General features: G+C 36.3%; 1 protein-coding gene across 2 annotated transcripts in view; it reads right to left on the bottom strand.

The window, feature by feature from the left end:
- The window catches only part of CERK (ceramide kinase), a 47,815-nt gene that overhangs the window by 12,057 nt on the left and 16,489 nt on the right, over nucleotides 1-19,269 (bottom strand). For both annotated transcript variants that reach the window (XM_086473786.1, XM_086473792.1), the window contains exons 2-7: nucleotides 18,684-18,797; nucleotides 17,339-17,461; nucleotides 15,388-15,513; nucleotides 14,927-14,990; nucleotides 10,923-11,068; nucleotides 1,214-1,288 (exon numbers count right to left, since the gene is read on the bottom strand). In XM_086473786.1, the coding sequence (XP_086329912.1) occupies nucleotides 1,214-1,288; nucleotides 10,923-11,068; nucleotides 14,927-14,990; nucleotides 15,388-15,513; nucleotides 17,339-17,461; nucleotides 18,684-18,797 (648 nt within the window). The remainder of the gene's footprint in view (nucleotides 1-1,213; nucleotides 1,289-10,922; nucleotides 11,069-14,926; nucleotides 14,991-15,387; nucleotides 15,514-17,338; nucleotides 17,462-18,683; nucleotides 18,798-19,269) is intronic.

Raw genomic sequence — 19,269 nt, 5'->3', positions numbered from 1 at the left:
GGGAAAAATATTTTTTAATACTAATTCCATTTAATATTTTAAAAGCATTAAGCACTAAGTGAGAACAAAGGGATCAGTATGCTAAAAATACATAATGAAGAATTCACACTCATTTACCATGTAGCAGTAGGAGGGGATGTTATAGAAGCGATCAATGCAGTATCTGTATATCTACTGGATACTACTTAATCCTGTATGTCATACTATCAGAGGATATTTCAAGATGGAAGGGGCCTTAGAAGTGAGTAAAATGAGGTAAAATCAGGTTACTTAGGGCTAATCCAGTCAAGTGCTGATAATCCCCAAGAACAGAGAGTACACCACCTCTCTGACGTCCTCATAGTGTAAGCTTTCGATGGGTGGCGGGTTTTGGGAGGTTTCAGGGGGTGTGTGTGTGTGTGTTGTTTCTTTGCTTCTTTGGTGTTCTGTTTCGTTTTGGGTTTTTTTTTTTTTTTTCTTCTGTTTCACTTTATGCCCATTGTCTCTCATCCTTCCACCACAGACTACTGTGAAGAACCTTTTACATGAGTGAGAAACACTCCTAAAAGTCTAAATACACATGTATATATGCACATTTAATAATCCAGCTAACATACTATGATATACTGAATCTGTATCTCTCCCTAATCCTAGTCCAATGGCCTGAACTGTACATATGCTGAACAGATTTAACCATCGGTTAGTAACAGAGAAGCACATGTGTAAACCGTTGAAACACCAGTTCCTAAAACTGCAACTGTTAAGCACTCGATAGCAAGTGATAATCAAATAATAGTCACTTGAATCTCTATCTTTATGCTTACTCAACATTGTTATAACAGAAGACTATCTTGCACAATTTTTCAAATTCATCATTAAGATCCAGGTGACTATGATTCTTCAGTACATGGCAAGAGAGGACAGACATCACAATTCACAATACACTGAATATTCCAAGCTGTCTCCTTGAGTCCCCAGACGATTCAGTCACTCCATTACTAGAGGACTTTGAGAAGTGGCAATATCAGCATCTCTACTGATAAGAACATATCAATTAAATTTTTAACATACTGTATTTCAAATCAGAGACTTAAATTCTAGACAAAAACTTTGTATTTCAACTCTGCCATTAAGTTCAAATTATATTTTACAAACTTATAGAAAGAACTAAACGGAATAGTTTTGGGCTGTTTTAATAATTTTCATAACAAAACAGCGAACTGTGACCACCCACCTACAATAATATGAAGAGCTGATGTTACTGGATCACAAATGCCAACAGTTGAATAGCATATGCAATCTGTTGATCCTGAAAATTTAAAAAAAAAGGATATTAATTAATATCTTTTCAAAACAAATATTATTGGTGTGGTCCTCCAATTAAAAGCATTATGTTTCTTTGGCCTGCTCCTTTCTATTTTACGAACAAAGGAAATAAAAGTATACAAACACTACAATTTAAATTGTAACCTTTTTTTCACCCACAGTTGGTGGGTGAAAAGTGAATTTATTTCTCCCTGTACAAAGCAGAAAGATTTTCACTATATAAGCAATAAATATATAGCAGGTAGCAAAGGGAAATAATTTATTTCCCACAAAAAAATTTCAGAATTGCATTACATATCAACTAAGGATGGAGGGGAAGGAAGGCACATGCTGATTCTCCTTTGCTTAAGATTTCTTACTCATTGAGATCTCAAGAAAAGAAGTTGACTGGTCTCCTGTTTTTGGGGGGAGTGATCAAAATTCCAAACTGTCAACATCTCTTCCTCCTCCAGCTGCTTCTTAAACCAGTAACTCCTGCTCAGTTCTTTTGTTTGAAAATTAGTAAATACTTGCTTTCAGGAATTAGCTTATAGATATGGGAGCAAAATGAATAGAGATGTGCCTTTACAGTCTTGAGCAAAATACCTACAAGAAGAAAGGTGGGAAGCTTTAGGTTTCACCTGTATTCTGTCTTTGTTACTAACGACCTTCAGACTATTCCTCACTCAGAACGTCCACTCAGTATTTTGGGTGCTTTTTAGAGACAGGCAATTCTCCCTGATCCCTATAAAAAACAATCTAAGAGCCCAACGTATGGTTCTGAATCATACTCTGTAGCAGGGACTCGAAAGCCAGGGCCAGACATACTAAAGCATTTTTGCTGCAGTATCTAACTTGAAATTTATCTTGTTTCTCCCATCCCTTCCCTGAAATTAAATTCCTTTAAAGTCAAGGCTGGATAACTAAAGACAAAAACTTACTTTGTTCACATATATGTTCTCAGATTTGCTACTGATACACTAGATGGAGAGCAGCTCAGACACAGAGTACTTCATTTCTGAGGCCTAATCAAATTGTAAAAAATGGAGGAATGAGTAATCGCTATTTAAAATTCACTTTTGGTTCTCATTCACTTGGAAAACAGTCAGGACATACATAGTTATCAACAGGAGCAAAGAAAATCCTTTCCTCTCCAACTCACTTCTCAGGAAATGGACACCACTGCCCTTACCAGTGAAGGGCATGAGAGAATCTTCTATCAAGTAAACACTATGCAGAAGCCTGCCACAGTGAACAAGAAGCAGCTCCAGGAGGCAATTAAAGATAATATAAATACAAGAGGACCGCAGAACAAAAGAAATAGTGTGACTAAAGAGATCTCTCTCTACTAGATGGTACAAGTGTACCATTACAAGTATATCCCATTGCACAGGAAACAGGACTCCCAACTTCTCTCTGAATCATAACAGACAAGGTACACAGATGATGTTATTACGCCAAATTTGGAGTTTTATAGCAGAAAATATTAAGCAGAGTTCAGATACTGAAGCTATGCTTTACTCCCATTTTTTCTGTTTCACTCTGCCTCTTACACTCATGAATTTCAGTTAGGCATAAAAGAAAATTCTCACTACTTTTCAAAAGAAAAACAAACAAAAAATAGCCACTAAAAGATCTGAACTTTTACTGCTGAATGTACAAGCATAACATTTCATCCAATCTTTCTCATTCCTTCAAGATCTGTTTGCATTCTGCTGCTAGAATTACCTTAGTCACATTTGTCTTGATGTAAACAGAGCTTCCAAGTAGTCTTACATTATAGATGGGAGAAGAATAGGAGAATTCATGCAAGCTAGATTTTAACACCCGAGTCTTATCTTCCTACACTTTTCTATAGGCAATTAAAAGCTGATTTATCCGTTGGGCAATTTTATAGAACTTATTTTCATTTCTATTCATTAATTAGCAAGGGAGAGCTAAAATTAGATCTGAAGTCTGAAATTATTTCTGAGATTCTAAAATGGGAGACTGAGGAAGACACCAACAGTGTTTACCAACTGTCAAATCACCCCTCTCTCAGACTTGCCAGTGGAGTACCAACTTCAAATAGTAAAATATCATTTTTTTTCCTCTCTCAGAGCTGGAGCAACAAAAGTGGTATCGTTCTCTATGTACATTCCAAGAGAATGTAACTGGTCATAACACCACACCAAGCATTAACCTAACAGCACTAGTTTAAAGGTCACAAAAATGTTCACAATGGCTAAGGATTTGAATCTCTTTGAACACTTTATAACCAAACAAGAATTCCAGACCATTAGGTGGGTCTTTAATAGCTGGAATCTTCTACTGCTAAAACAGCACTCTGAGTAGATGCACATGCAAACTCCACCAAAATCTGGCTTATTTCATCAGTATAAATCTGATACGGGAAGCAGAGTTAGAATGTAAATACAGCTTGACTAGTATTCTTGATTAATATCTTAGGATTGTCAGAGCACTCAATTTGGGCAAGAAGCTTTGATGAGCGTGACTGTTGACTAACGTTAGGTGATGGATGTTGTTTGTTCTGGTTAAACCAACAGAAAAAAATATATAAATACTCTGACAGATTTTCTTTAGGGATTTAAGGGCAACAGCCTGAGTGAAGGGGGAATAAAAAAAAGAAAAAAAAGAAGAAAAAAAAGAGGTTTTTATGGGTTGCACAGAACTACATGCAAATGTGAAGAAAGTAGAAAACAGTTGGACTGTTTGTCAACTGAGCCCTAATTCATTAAAAAAGAAAAATCTTCGGTGTGGAAATTAATTTTTGCATTGGTGTGCTATAATAGAAGAAAATCAGCATGCAAGGGAACGATTAAGTTTCAGGTTAAGACATTTAGAAGCAGCTACACTTGTACATGTAACACTGCACACTCTGTCAATGCTTCCAAGGAGAAGCTTTGGTCAAGGAGATCTTGTTGGGAATGCTCATGGCAGCCTGAGCTTGATTCAAGGTACTCACACACAGTTTCAAGGGCCTTAGGAAACAACTCACCTGCACAAGACAGGCAGATGCAGCACAAGATCCACAGGCTCTACTGACTGTATTGACCAGATGGCCCCCAGCTATAACACGAGTTTAGATGCCCATCTCACCTGCAGACATCTAAACGTAAGCCTGAAAATTTGAGTATCAATTTCAAATTGAAACTCATCATAAGGAGAGTAACTACACCAACCACCAGTGTTCAAGTGCTGCAGATTACTCTGCTTGGCTTCCAACTGCTACTCTAGTGCAATAGCTGTCTTGCATAGGGCTAGCACCTTTCAATGACGGTGGCACCATACCACCATATGTAGATAGCCTACTGAAAATATGAAGCGTGTAGAGAGCACATCAACTAGTTTTTGTTAAAATGAGTACAATTACTTTGAATCTTTACCATACATCATGTACACTAGAGCCCTGTTTCATTACCCATTTTCCTCAGTCTATTTTTATTAGGAGATACCATACAGCCATGTAGTTGTTATATAGGCAAGTAGTTCTATGTCCTTTCCCTCCTCAAATTTAAACACTGTAATTTTTTTAAATAAATAAATTTAATGATTTTAAAATTATCAAGGAAATCTTTTCTTTTAATTAATCACAAGGGAAATGATCGGGATATGTATTTAAACTATTCAAGAGTATGTACTCCCCATAAAACATTTTTGCTAAAGCAAGATTAAAGAAACTGAAGTGATGGACTGCAGCACATAAAATACAGTACAGCTAAATGACCAGATTCCCCCTTTGCATGCAAATATGGCTGGATATTTGTGAGTAGACAAGTCATTCAGACAGGTGATCAGACATCACCTCACAAGCTTTAAATTGGTCATAGAACCACCAAAGTGATAAGCAAACCCACACGATTTACTGGTTGTATAGAAGAGTTCATGCCATTGATTCTGTGGACCAAAAAAAAATAAATAAAAATCAAGCTACTAGAATTAATCATCTGAAAAATTATTAGACTATTAACTTACAACTAAGTCTTCTTAAACCAAAACACATACACATGTGAGCTATAAGTATTCAATTTTGTGCTTTTATTGATGGAAAACTAAACAAATTCCAAAGAAATGGAAGTAGTAAAGTAAACAGATGACAGAAGTAACAGTCAGCTAGATGTTGATCCTACAGAAAAGAGTGAATTTAATAAAGATATCAAAGTATTTTTAGTGCTGATAAGCTTTGTTCCATGCAAGACGCCCTTGACAGGGCCAGGTGCTCTCACAGCACACACAGAATCCTCACAGCAAATTAGTATGACAACAGGATTCTGTACTGCAAACAGGTAGAATAACAACTTCAGTGGGGGTCCTGTATGTTTGTAGTCTTTCTGTGAAGTCACAATACATGCAGTCACCTCACAGATGAAGAATCAGGTGAGTCATACTAATGACAGAATAACTGCATACTCCTGGTATTTTGAAAAATCTAGATGGTGGCTTTTCTAGGAAGTGTTTTTCAAATTACAAGGATCTGACACATTCCCAAGTAAGGGGAGAAGCTACTGTTACAGGCAGAGATGAATGGGCTGGACATATTAGTCATGTTCCTCCTCAGTTTTATAGATCTTCCCTTCTGCATCCAGAAATCACAAAATGAAGTTCAACATCTGCAGAAAGACAGATTGGCTTAAAAAGGAACAGTTCAGAAGGACTTTGGTCTGAAGTTTTTTGGTAGATAACCACTTCAGAAGAAGTTCAGTACCACAGTACAACAAAAACAGATTAATACAATAATGTCAAATTTAAGAGATGAAATTAACATCACAGGGAAAAGTAATCTTGACTTAGTTGTCTTCATAGCACTGTATTAAATGCAGTATTTAGCTCTAAGACTGTCATTTCCAGCAGTATAATGGATTTAAAATGCTGAAGGAAGAACAGAAAACATTGCACTTCAGATTTCAAACTGGACATACTGAACCTTGGATGAGATGCTAACTAAACTGCAAGGATCATTAAATATTACAAACATTGTAACAGAGAAGGCTGTGGACACATCACTTGGAATCATTTAAAAAATGACTGGATAGCTTTTAATGCTATGCTTTAACAAATTCTTAGAGAGAAATTTTGCAGCCTAGATGACAGTAGTATAAGAGTCCAGTCATGCTTCATGATTTTACTTCCATCTGGTTTTTAAGTTTGTGAATGAATCCACCACCATTCTTGTACACTACCTTCACATAAGAAGCCTGTGCTGTCGTTAGCATTCTTAACTTCTACAGCTACACATCAACATGCTGATTATAATCACACTGCATGCTTCAGTCCTACAACAGAAGTGAGAGGGAACTGGATACCCTAGAAGCCTAAATCACTATAGTAATTAACACTTTGTATCTACACTTTACTCCATCTCTCCTAGTGCTTGGAAGATTTTTCCCCTATCCCCAGTGTAGGCAGGGAGACTTGGTTTTTGCAAGAATGAATGCGTTAATGTTATGCCACAGCACAGAGTGAAGTAGGATTTTTTTTTTCTACCTGCTGAGATCATAAGAGTATTTACTCTAATCCATTCTCTTTTACTAGAGAGTCCTCCAATAACAGTTTACAGATTTGTTCTCCTGTTCTATGCCAGGTTTAGTAAAACAAACTAACTACTTCAGCTTACTCCAGAGGGTATAATTTTAATACTAAAACATGTGGATGAATCCTCAGAGCCACATGTCATTAAAAGAAATTATTCTCTGTTTTTAAGTTCTATGGACGCATATTACCAGTCTGAATGCAGTGAGAAAACATGTCTGAATGTGGTTTTAAGGCCAGACGGCAGTAGGAAGAAATAACTAAACAGAAGTTTGTTTCATATGCAGAACAGAAGCATGTCTCATATGAGGAACGGCTGAGGGATATGGAGCTGTTTAGTCTGGAGAAGAGAAGGCTGAGGGGAGACCTTATCACTCTCTACAACTACCTGAAAGGAGGTTGTAGCAAGGCAGGGGTCGGTCTCTTCTCCCTAGTGACAAGCGATAGAACAAGGGGAAATGGCCTTAAGTTGCACCAGAGGAGGTTCAGGCTGGATCTTGGGAAGAATTTCTTTACTGAAAGGGTTGTCAGGCATTGGAACAGCCTGCCCAGGGAGGGGGTGGAGTCACCATCCCTGGAGGTGTTTAAGAGATGGGTAGATGTTGTCCTTAGGGACATGGTTTAGTGGTGTTGGTAGAGCTGGGACAAAGGTTGGACCCGATGATCTTCAAGGTCTCTTCCAACCAAAATTGTTCCATGATTCCGTAAGTTTTCTGAGATGCACTGACTTGTAGTTACCACACGCAGTGCAAAACTTTGTCAGGTTGCTACAAGCTCTAAGTAATCTTAACAGCAAAACTGTTTACAACAGCAATCAATTTACACTGGTAGATTTGAAGAATGGCTGCAACTAAGAGAAATCTGGAAGTTGAAACTGCCATTTGAGTAAAGCCTTTATTTGTGTCAATAAAACCACGTTATTTCATAAAAGTCTACCATAATGCATAAGAATAAATGATATTTTTTAACCAGAAGATGCATTAAGGAAAGAGTCTGTCTGGAAACAGACACACCTGTTAAAAAAAATAAAAAGGGGGGGCGGGGGGCAAGTAGGGGCTTGCTCCTGAAAGTTAGAATCATGATTTACAAGTACCATCCAACATTTTTAAAAAAAAGGAAAAGAAAAAAAAAAAAAAAAAAGAGGGGCCGGAAAAAAAAAAAAAATAGAGGGGCCGGGAAGGAAAATAGAGGGGCCGGGAAAAAGTAGAAAAGAGTACAGAGTCTGTGCAATGAGATTCTGCCTAAGAAATAAAGCTAATTACTCGAAAACGGTCATATAGATGAGAGTGTTTTAGCACTAAATCTGTTTCATTTGTGAATTCAAACAGTGGTCCAATTAAATCGACAGTTTCCAAGCAAAGACTAAGTCTGCTGAATTGAGTGTTAGTTTGAATACAACAACTGTTTAATCACAACCACAAAGCACAGCCTGCCATGTTTCTCTTAACACAGCTTGACATTAGGAACTAAATGACAGAAAAGGCAAAAACATTGATTCAGTGTCACCTTACCCCAGGCTCCTGTCCTCACCGAGTAAACTGTCTCCATGTATCAGAAGACACAAAGAGCTTTAGAACTTAATCTCTAAACTATGGGTAGTGTCTGTTTTCAATACCTATTAATGAGTTCTTAGGATTTTAAGAAAAAGGTTGAGTATAAAGATCTAAAAAGAACATAATGAATTAAGTTTTTCTAGATGCATGATTTATATTTCATTATTCTTCTTGACTTGCTGTATTTTAGGACTGTCTGTTTAGTTTAAAAGAAAAAAGTCTTTTTAAGGATCTCACTTATTTTGGAACAGACTTCTTGCACTAGTCTGGGAACTAGGGTATCTAGGAACTGTTGGGGTCAACACATGGTCAGAGCTCCATTACATCAAGCAAAGATGAACAGAGAACAGCTTCACCAAGGGCCTGAAAAAAACCCCTCTTGCCTTCCTAACCACCCTGCAATGCATGGGTTTGGCTATTTCACACACAATCTAAGGTCCCTGTGATGGTTAGTTGTGCTAAGAATGGGTTAAGATTTGTCCTGTAATTTGACAGAAATTATTTATTTCTAAAGTGTTTATTTTTAAATATTTAATTATTTTTATTATTTATTTTTCAATAAATAAGCACTTTTCCATACTTTCAGCAATGGATCATTTAAAATATTGTACAATATACAACAGATCAAGATCTGTATTATCCTCTGTAGTCCCAAAAACTTAATTAATAGAACTTCAAGGCCAGCTTCCTTATACACCATTATAAATAATTTTTGAGGGATCTGAATAACGAGTTGCAGAAAATATTTGAACCATAGCACTGATTACAAGGCTGTAACTCATGTTAGTTCAAGGAATAGAGCATACAGTATACATTCAAATAGCAAACAGTCATAATGGACGAAACACAACAAAACACTAAAGTATGTAAGAGAAGAAAGTGACTCGATACATGTTAGCAATATTAAAGTATCAGTAAAGATCCTATTTTTTGATTGCAATTGGAAAAAAATGCATTAAGAAAGTGTTGAAAAAGCAAGGTTAATCCTTCAATTTTAACATGCTTATAGTTAATTTCCTAAGGACAAAGAAATAGCTCTTAATGCTGAGGTTCTGTTTTTTTAATTGTATCTTCTTATGGTCACTAACATCACCAGTAGGCAAAATCTTCTGAAACCAACCATGTAAGTGAAAATTTTTAGTCCAAGAAATTTGCCCAAATAAGGGAAACAATGGGTAAAGCACCTAAAATTATATTCTTAAGTTTATCATGCAAACAGATTTTAATACAAAACTTTAACAAATAAAATAAAAATATTCTTAATTATAGTAATTCTGTTATACAGAACCCTTAATGTGCTACCTACAATGAGAATTAAAAACCGTAAGAGGATATCACATTGCAACTTTCAGATATCTAACTCTTACTGTACTGCAAGCAGAAAGGGTTAAGGTTCTTCCAAGCAACAATTCAGACCATTTGGGTTTGCACACATTCTTCACAAATATATAACGAGTATAAAACCAGTCACCTAAAGCCTCAGGGTACAAATATACTATTTCTCTTGGTGTATTTTCACAACCTGTGCTAAATTTTCTCACAAAGTCTGTGTTTTAGTTCTAGTCAGAAGTCATAACGTTTATTTCACATTCTAGTTCTTTAATTCAAATACCAAGCATCTGAGAAGAAAAAGAGAACAGCATAGAAAAGACACTCAACTGTCCATTTGTCTTTCCACAGAGCCCTCAAAATTGCAGATGCTATTAAAGAGTTACAACACTGAATCCAGTCCTGGAAGAAAGAGTCATCTGTAAGTCCACTTTTGAAGAAATCTGGGGGACCAGCTAGGCAAGGTGAGGTAACACCTAGGACACTAGATTTAACAGTGACATTGATCCGAAGAGTGCCTAAGGTCAATAAAAAGTAAGTTTATTACCAAAGCCTTGAATTCCATGAATGAGTTCTCTGAAATGCCTCTAAAAGTCAGAATTGCCTGAAAAAAATGGCTGACATTGAGAACTGAAGGTATAGCACCTCTAAAAAGGGGCAGAAACTGCACTTGGTCTGGGACCTGAGGACTGTTCCTCAGCTGTATTTGCCTTATGCTTTCTGTGATGACAACTGGAGGGGGCGGCTGGGGGGGAGAAGGAGAGAGAGAGAAGAAATTTTAGTATTTATTTGGAGTTTGCCAGACCATTGGGAGATTCTCATTACAATTCTAACTAAATTTGTGCAGCATTTGGAACTGGAAAAGTATTTATTAGGTAAGTCTCTGTTCAGTAAATTTCACTCACTAATGAGTTCAGATAGACAAAGGTATTACTGTCAACATCTTATCTTGTATTAACACATGGTAAGGCACAAAAAGAAAAAAAAAAAAAGAATCACATTCTGAAGTTGCACATTAAGATCTTACTTCCTTTACAAAGTACTCCTCCCAAATAAAATTGTTTGTAACCAGTAATTATGCTGGATTACAAAACAGCTTTAGCTAGGCATCTCTATGGAATATCATTGCTCTTATGTTACACTTAGGCCTAAATTCAAGAAGCTATGATCAAGAAGAAATTTCAAGAATAAATTAATAACATAAACTGAAAGTTAACCCTTTCTTACCAGCAGGAATTATGCCAATCCTTATATTGCACTGGACTAATGGTGCTTTGGGATTATTTTGGTCTATGCCAGAGTCCTTCTGCATTCTTCCAATGAGACCATGCATCACTTCACTGAACATGCCGTCCCCACCAACACAAACAACACTGCCAGGAAACACAAATTAGAATGCACACTGACAGTCAATAAACAACACAGCAAGTGTTCTACTTAGGGCATGCACTGGGCACATCAAAAATAGTTGTTCTATTCTCTTCTTCCATTTTTACAGAATATAGTAGCCCACAGTCAACTTGGCAATTAACAAAAAGCAGAAAAAAAATTCAAGCTACACAACTGCAAATGCACCTAGACATGTCTGTAATGTTAGAAAAAAATGTTGAAATGCAACCTGAAAAAAAATAAAATCTTTATCCTCTATTGCTGTGTGCAGACAGACAAATATCAGTGGAAAGTCACTATACAAGGAAAACACTGAACAGGACTCTACATACAGCTTTCTAAGTAAACAAAATGGAAATAGGGTACCCTTTACTAAAAAGTGAAAAGTAAGTTAGTATTTGTGGCTTCAGGCAGAAGTATATTTTACACTATTAACTTAATAGGGATATAAAAAGTCAAAAAACAGAAAAGTGCATGCTTGCATGCTCTTTTGAACATGCTGAGAGCCCATCAAACAGACAGAAGTCATGTATATCTACATAACCATTCATAACAAAACACAGAGTTCTAAATGTTACCAGACGCAAAACTTTGTTTTGCAAACTTAATTCAGGTCAGAGCTGGGGCAGCAGCTACACAGATCTTCAATATGTTAAAGCTCAGCACAGAGTCCACAGCCAAGCAAATACTAGGAAGTAAAAGACTATTTTACAGCAGCATACGTTTCATGCACAAAAATCAAATGCACACCCTGAACTCTAAAAGCATAAGCATTCTTTAACTGAAAAACTAATTCAAATACATTTTAAAAGAACAAAAGTTATGCATGTAGTCCTCAGCATACATGTTTCGGAATGTTTACTGTTATCTATAGCAATAATTTCCAATGCATAATACTTACTCTTCCACACAGTCAGCAACAGATATTGCAGAATGAGCACTTATTTCATAGGACAAGTTAGTTCATTTAACTTATAATTTTTGATGATTTAAATGTCTTTATTATTGTATTTTCAGCAGAAGGAAAGCTTGACAAAAACCCCGTCATTTTTTCATGAATGGAGAGGACAGTCTTAAAAATATACACTGTCCAACTCTAAGTCAAGACCTAAGAGACTAGGAGAGAAGGGAGAAAAGGATGTTTGTTTTTAATTTTTATAATTAATTTCTCTTCTTATAGCTTAACTACACTATTCCTCAACTTCAGCCTGTCTCATCTTTCTCTGTAGACTCTAAGAAAGAGGTTAAGTGGTCAAAAATTTCCACATCTGTTCAAAGTCAGTGTTGTCTCAGCAGTGTTCTATTCATAACGAATACTGTATCAAGGCTCAGAGATGACAAGGACATGAACGTCTACACCTATCAAGGGTAAATACTGACAAAGAAGTTCACATACACAGTATCAGCATGACCAAATTAATTGCAAACATCAGATGACCAATGTGCAAGCCACACGTGAAGGCCCCTAGTGAAGAACTACTGTAAGAGAAATCTTCTTAGAACAATTTTTACATTTTGGGTTTCTTTTCCTAATGGACTAGCATTTCACTTTTTAGACAGACAATAACAGTAAACTATGTATGCTAAAGGACTTCAGGAGAAGCAAGTCCACAAGACAAATGAGTTAAAATTACTATGGACCCATCTAATCTCAACCATTCTGTGATCTAATTCAAGGACTATGAAAAAAACCAACCTGAAACAGTTTTACAAAGGCTTGTGCAACAGCCATACGGATAAGGAAGTGCAGCGATTCATACATGCCAGACTTATTCTAAACGTTGTCATTACCTGCACAATATTACTGCATGCTGTATTTGTTCTGCACAACAATGTACAAAAACATACTATATTGTAACTAAACAAATATTTTAAGCAACTGTCTTCAAAGAGAAGTTGTTCTTTCACTGAGCTATTAGATTAGTGCACTCACCATAAGAAATTCTGGTAAGGGGAAATGGGAAGATCAAACATGAAACATGCAGAAAAGGCTTATATAAGCTGTCTCAAGTAAATACACCTGGAAGGCAGTGAAGCAGTTATCACCAAGAATCCTGTATCAGTTCCAAAATTACAGGCATGGCTTTGCTAAATAAGGACTCTAGAGATTAAATGAAGAATCTCATCACTGAGCCACTTAACAGAACCAATCTAAAGAACAGGTGAACAACAACTAGATGTAGGAATCCAAAGCAGCTTTTGCTGTATGCGAGAAGGAAGAGTCAACCAAACTTGAAGAAACACAGGCATTTATGTGTTTCAAGCATTTTTAAAATCTTCCATATAACCATATGATCTGTTATTTGAAAAGTAGTATTACTACAAGAACTCCTTTCCTAACATCACTGTTCACCACAGAAAGAGACTTCTACATGATGACCAAAAACCAGGCTTGGAAAGTGAGGCTGCAGCTCCCAAGCTAACTGCCATTAAGGCCCAGCCTGGCAATAGAAGAACCATGATATTCTAAAATATTGCAGTTCTCTGGCCAAATGTCTATCTCAGTCATTTTAGAGGGGAAAAAAAAACCAAAACAAAACCAAGAACAAACCACAAAAAAACTGCACCAAAGGAAAAAAAAAAATTTCTACAATAAGAGACTGTTTGAACCTGTCAAAAACCACTCCAGGTACCACTACAATTGGTCACCGTCACTTGTAAAAAACCAGCTTACTAGGAGTAGACATGAGCTTACTTGCTTCCCTTTTCTGCTCTGTATCAGAATTTCATCAAGCATCAGTATTATCTATGTCAAATCACTTAAGTCAAATGAGAAGCCTTAACTAGCTTTTTTGTAGGATCCCAGTTTCCCTTCCTTGCACTTCTGCAAAATCAAGAAAAATCCCAGTATAGTCAAAACTGCTTATTTAAAGACAACTCATTTCAAAGCAGATGAAGTCTAGGAATTCAACCTGTGAATGCAGTTTCTCACTACCACAATTTGTCAACATCATGCCCTGACTCGATTTATACAATGCATATAGATCTGCTCCCCTAGCAAGTACTGTGAAAAGACAGAAAATGTTTTATTTTTGCAACTTACCAGTTTAAACGTATCTGTCTACAAGCACAAGAAGATACTATTTTAAAATACTGTCATTAAGAGAGTTTATCTGCACAGGTTCTGCATACTTTTTCATGATTTTCCAGTCATGTAACTTGGTTCATGTCATGAACGAGAAACTGGAATGACTAGTTTATTTATTAAAATATTCTGCTTCTACAGCAGATTTAATAATGGAATGCAATTTCACCATTCAGTTAGGTCTTTTAAAACAGTAATTCCACAACAGAACAAACACAAGTAAAGCCAAATGATGTAGCCATTATTTCAACCACCCTACATAGCAAGAGGAACCACCTGAAACATTTCTAAACAGCTCATGGTTTTTACACACAGGCTGAATGCTACTGATGCAGTGTTCTGGACTCATGTATATGTCAAGATCACCTATACCACAAAACATTTCAGGGTAGCTTTCGAGGTATCACAGAACACTCAACTTCTCGATGAGCAGAAGGAATCTTTTGAACACAAATCTCATGCAAACCTGTTATACTAAAATATAAAAAATTGTTATACTACACTTGAATACATTGTGTGTTGAACAGGTTTACTAAAAAAGTTTAGTTTTCCTTTGTTACTCCCAAATGTGGATCTTGTACGGAAAAGAACATGCCTCAGAGCTTTCAGCTGGTGCAAACATATGCATCAGCAATGAAGGCTACTATTTTAAATTAAAACAAGAACAGACAGATTACAGGATATATCTGCCAGGAAAAAAAAAAAAAAAACACAACAAAAAAAAAAAAAACCAAGTGAAAATTAAGTGATTACTTACCCATCATATTTATTAATATTAACTTCAAATAAATTGTCTTTAGCATGGTTAGCACGTTCAGTAACTATGAAGAAATAAACACATTAAAAATTACTATTATAAAATGGTATAATATACAATTATAAGTGTTATTAATTCATTAATAACCATGATTCTATTACCAATATGACCATAAAACAGTCTGCCCATAAAATTCATTTCAAAAGATTTTATGCCAAGAAAAGAACAGAAAGAGTCATGCACTGCAGTATATATAGAAAAATATTTCACCAAAAAATTGTGCAAATGAACAATTGGTTTTAACAGTAAAACTGAAAAAGACAGAAAACATTCCCTGTCCACCACTTAGTTTAATTTTCTTATTAAGAAAAAATAAGTAACAGAAAGAACTTAAGCTGCTCAGATGTGTTTTAATGAGTTCATATTGTGCTTATGCAGAAATTAAAATACTCATTACTCACTAACAACGTCGGTGGAGATAGAAGCCAGACTGAAGAGTGGAGCAACTTTCTGTTCGTAAATCCTCTTGCCTTGTCGTCTTCCTCCATATGGATTAATATACACAAGCAACTGCTTTGGTCTAGACTCTGCAGTAAGGAAAAACATTATAGGACACTACTTTTGTACTCAACACAAAAACTCAACAAGCTGTACAAAACCAAACCTGTAACCATCAAAGTGAACACAGCATACAAGCCTTTTATAACTACTAGCTCTTACAACTCTATAACTCTTTATCAAAGAGCTATAAAAACCTGCTTCATCTATCCTCTTTATTATACTGAGAATACTGACAGTCTTGAACAAATTGGTAATAAGACAGCAGGTGAAATGCAGAATTATTTCATCTGACTCCATGTCTCACATCCTTACGCATATTATTCTTACAGTACCTTCCCAATAAACGTTAGTATCACAGGCATACAAGACAAAAGACAAACCAAGGGCAGTGATAGGAAAGGCCCTTGTGGGCGAAGCACACATAAAAATACTTTTACATTAATTTATTTAAACAACATTGCTGCTTTGATAACACAGTTAAAATATATTTTCTTTCAGTGATAGACACAGTAAGAATAGCTCACAAAACTACATGCTGCACAGAAAGTGCTTCCCCTATAGTGCAACCCCTTCCCCAGAAAACACCTTTGATATTACCATCTCAAATTTCTTCAAATAGTTATGGATTCACACCAGTGGTGGCAATGAAAACAATCATTACATCTCTGTACTAACAGATACACAAAATGGTAACGCTTGCTGCAGCTACAGAACCTTCCCTTTTTTGTGTATAGGACATAAAGACCTGTTACAACATTTGCACTTCCTCATATAGCATTCTAAATTATTATTTTAAAAGGAAAGACTAAACAGAGTTATTATATCAGCACACTTGTATAACAATGGTTTAAAGCTGCCACACAACAAAAGCACCATTCACCCTCTCCGAAAACCTCTTACCTTTTCTGAAATAGTTTGTTACCAAAAGAACAAACACCTGCAGTCAAACAGAGATGACCACCCAGGCCACATCCCTCACAGGTGTACTGAGTGGGTGCACAAACCCCATTTTTTGAAATATTCTATTGGAAGCCAGATACTTCATGTAATGTATATAAACCAAAAACTAGTAAGATGCACGCTTCTAATGCCGTTTCAGAAGAACACTTTTTGTTAAATAATCATTTTTATTCTGTACGCCTTAAGCACTTGCTTAGCCACATTGTAGGTGTACTTGTATCCAGTCCCTCCTCCAGCTCTGTGTCTCAGGTGGACCTCAGACCTATGCTGTAGCCAGCTTATCTCCAGTCCTGCCTCCATCTCCTGCTGCTCCTGTCTGGCCTCCCTGGACAGACCTGGTTACTTTATCTCATCTGGGCTGTAAATCAGACCTGCTGCTATCCCCACCCCTGTTCTGCTCACCCTTCCGGGAAGCAGATGTCCAAGAGTGCCAGAAATTATTATCGGGAACTCTTATTACACAAGGCATATTGTTGATGAGAGAGACTGGAAAGGTGAGGCTGATACATAAAAAGCCAACCATAAATCTTACAACTGCTACAGTCCTTGTCCTCAGACCTCTACAGTACCTCAAATCTCTGTGCTACACCTGCCCTTTACTTTCTCCAAAGCTCCAGTCATTTAAAGCCTCTGCTAAGCTTCTAATGTGGCAAAATACTAACACACTTATAGTCCTGAGTGGTTAGAGTAAAACACTCAGTACAACTTCATGAATATGCGAGATACAAATGCAGTGATAAGAAGAATAAAACAGTTCAGCTCTCAGCTCCCTCAACCTTTGAGCATAAGCTGCTCTTAAAGTTCAAAAAAGCAGTTATAACAAAATAATAGAAATTGACATACAAGCCAGTAAAATAATGCTGCAAAAGTTAGTAGTTTAGTCAAACTTACTCTGCTTTTCAAGTAATGCTTTCAGCGCCTGTATCCACTGATCACATAAGTGCTCATCAACACACCAAAACATCACATCACTGCACCGCCAGCGGTGATTTCGGGCTTTCTTCACATAATACACTATTTAAATTTACAAAAAAAAAAAAAAGGCACAATGATACAGTTCTGTGAAATAACAAATGCATTTCAGAGAGATCTCCAAAATACCTGACTTTGGAAAAAAGTGGTAATTAACCCCCACTACACATTTCTGCAAATGACAGAAGCATTCAGAGTGTGAACAGGACATTTGTAAAAAGTCAAAATGAAAACATAAATGAAAACACTTGCTCTAAGTCATTACCTCATAGCAGATATCCAAACATAACTTCTTGTTAAACCAAATACAATCCATTTTCCATAAACTGATTAGAGAAATACTTATACAAAAGTTCACTGACCGTATATATTATTTCATCTGTATTAAAGTCTGAAATGTCTACATAATATAAAATGCCATAAGCTGAAGAGGATAAGCCAAATCCTCACATCAGCTCCCATGTAACCAATAGGGTGAATTTAATTTCTTAAAGCTGAAATTTGAGAAAAAAAGATTTAGTTTTCTTGTGCATTAACAACTAGGCTGGTGAGACAAGAAGCACCCTTACCTTTCCATCTACAGTATCACCAATCATTGTTACTGAAGGACTAAATGGGAGGAAAGTAATTCACAACATAAAATTTGGCATGGGAGCAATCACATTTGCCCCAGCTTTGCAGCACAGAAGTCACCACTCTTTCCCCAAAACCAAACAGAACTTTGTTTCTGGCACTTTACAAAGAATCTTTACATGCACACGTTCTGATGGTTAGGGATAATTCTAAAAAACACAAACATTTAGGCCTCATTTTTCCAGCCTCTCTCTTGATTTTCTAGTCCAGTAGTAGAAAGCAAGTGTCCTGCTGCAGTCATTCAGCAGCAAAAGTGTAACACGTTAGTTAGGACTTCATTAAATAACTAAACACAGCATATGTTCTTAAAGGAAGAGTTTTGTTTTCCAAAATAAGTATCTTTAAATGTACGTTGGCAGATTTTTGGTGGAGGTTTGTTTGTTTCTTTTTGTGGGGGTTTTGGATGGGGGTTTTGTTGTTGTTTTTTAGGGGGGCTGGAGGGTAGGGTTTTTTTGGGGGGGGGGGTGTTGTTGGTTTTTTTTTGGTTTGTTTTGTCATTTGTTGTTTTTTTTTTTTTTAAACACATCATTCTGTTAAAAAAAAAAAATTAGGAAGATTCCTGTTAAGTCTGCCCTAAAGTACCTCCAACAAAGTAACTAGCACAAGCATCCTGAGACTGTATTTGCCTTACCTGTGAAAGCATGTAGCTTTGCCATTTTTTGCCATTTGCCAACATGAAGATGTTTCTTGTTAAGTTCAGTTTCTTCTACGGCAATGATCTCGGAGGTTGGTACAACATAGTTTTCTGTACAAACAGAAGATCTTAGACATTAACATCTTCAAAGAGCACCAAAATGATTATTTCTACACATGATACAGACACACAGTTAGAGTAGCAGCTCAATAAGCACAACCAAGACCCTAAGTAGAAATTTGCCAAGCATTTTCAATCTCCTTTTGCCTTTAGTCAAAGCATGTAATCCATAACCATCTGTGAACTACCCCAAATAATATTTTACATGTCTATGATTTCTCAGAAAATTAGGTATTCTGAGTATAAAAACATTTCTGCATGAAGCCAAAATCCAGCAACGCTGATTTCAGAGTAATGAAATTGCCCCTTCAATGACCCCTAGTCCAGATATTTGACAGTGAATAGCACAAGCTATTTCAAACGATGTGCAACTAAATCTAGTGCAGAGAGACTACAGAGGCTATTTGTAATTCTCAATTAAGTAGTTGGGTTATGAAAGAAGGGCATTCACATGAATTTCTAA

Source organism: Leptosomus discolor, chromosome 1 (assembly GCF_034619465.1).
Source record: "Leptosomus discolor isolate bLepDis1 chromosome 1, bLepDis1.hap2, whole genome shotgun sequence".
Taxonomy (NCBI): domain Eukaryota; kingdom Metazoa; phylum Chordata; class Aves; order Leptosomiformes; family Leptosomidae; genus Leptosomus; species Leptosomus discolor.
The sequence above is the reverse complement of the archived record's forward strand: the minus strand, read 5'-3'. Positions and strand labels throughout refer to the sequence as shown.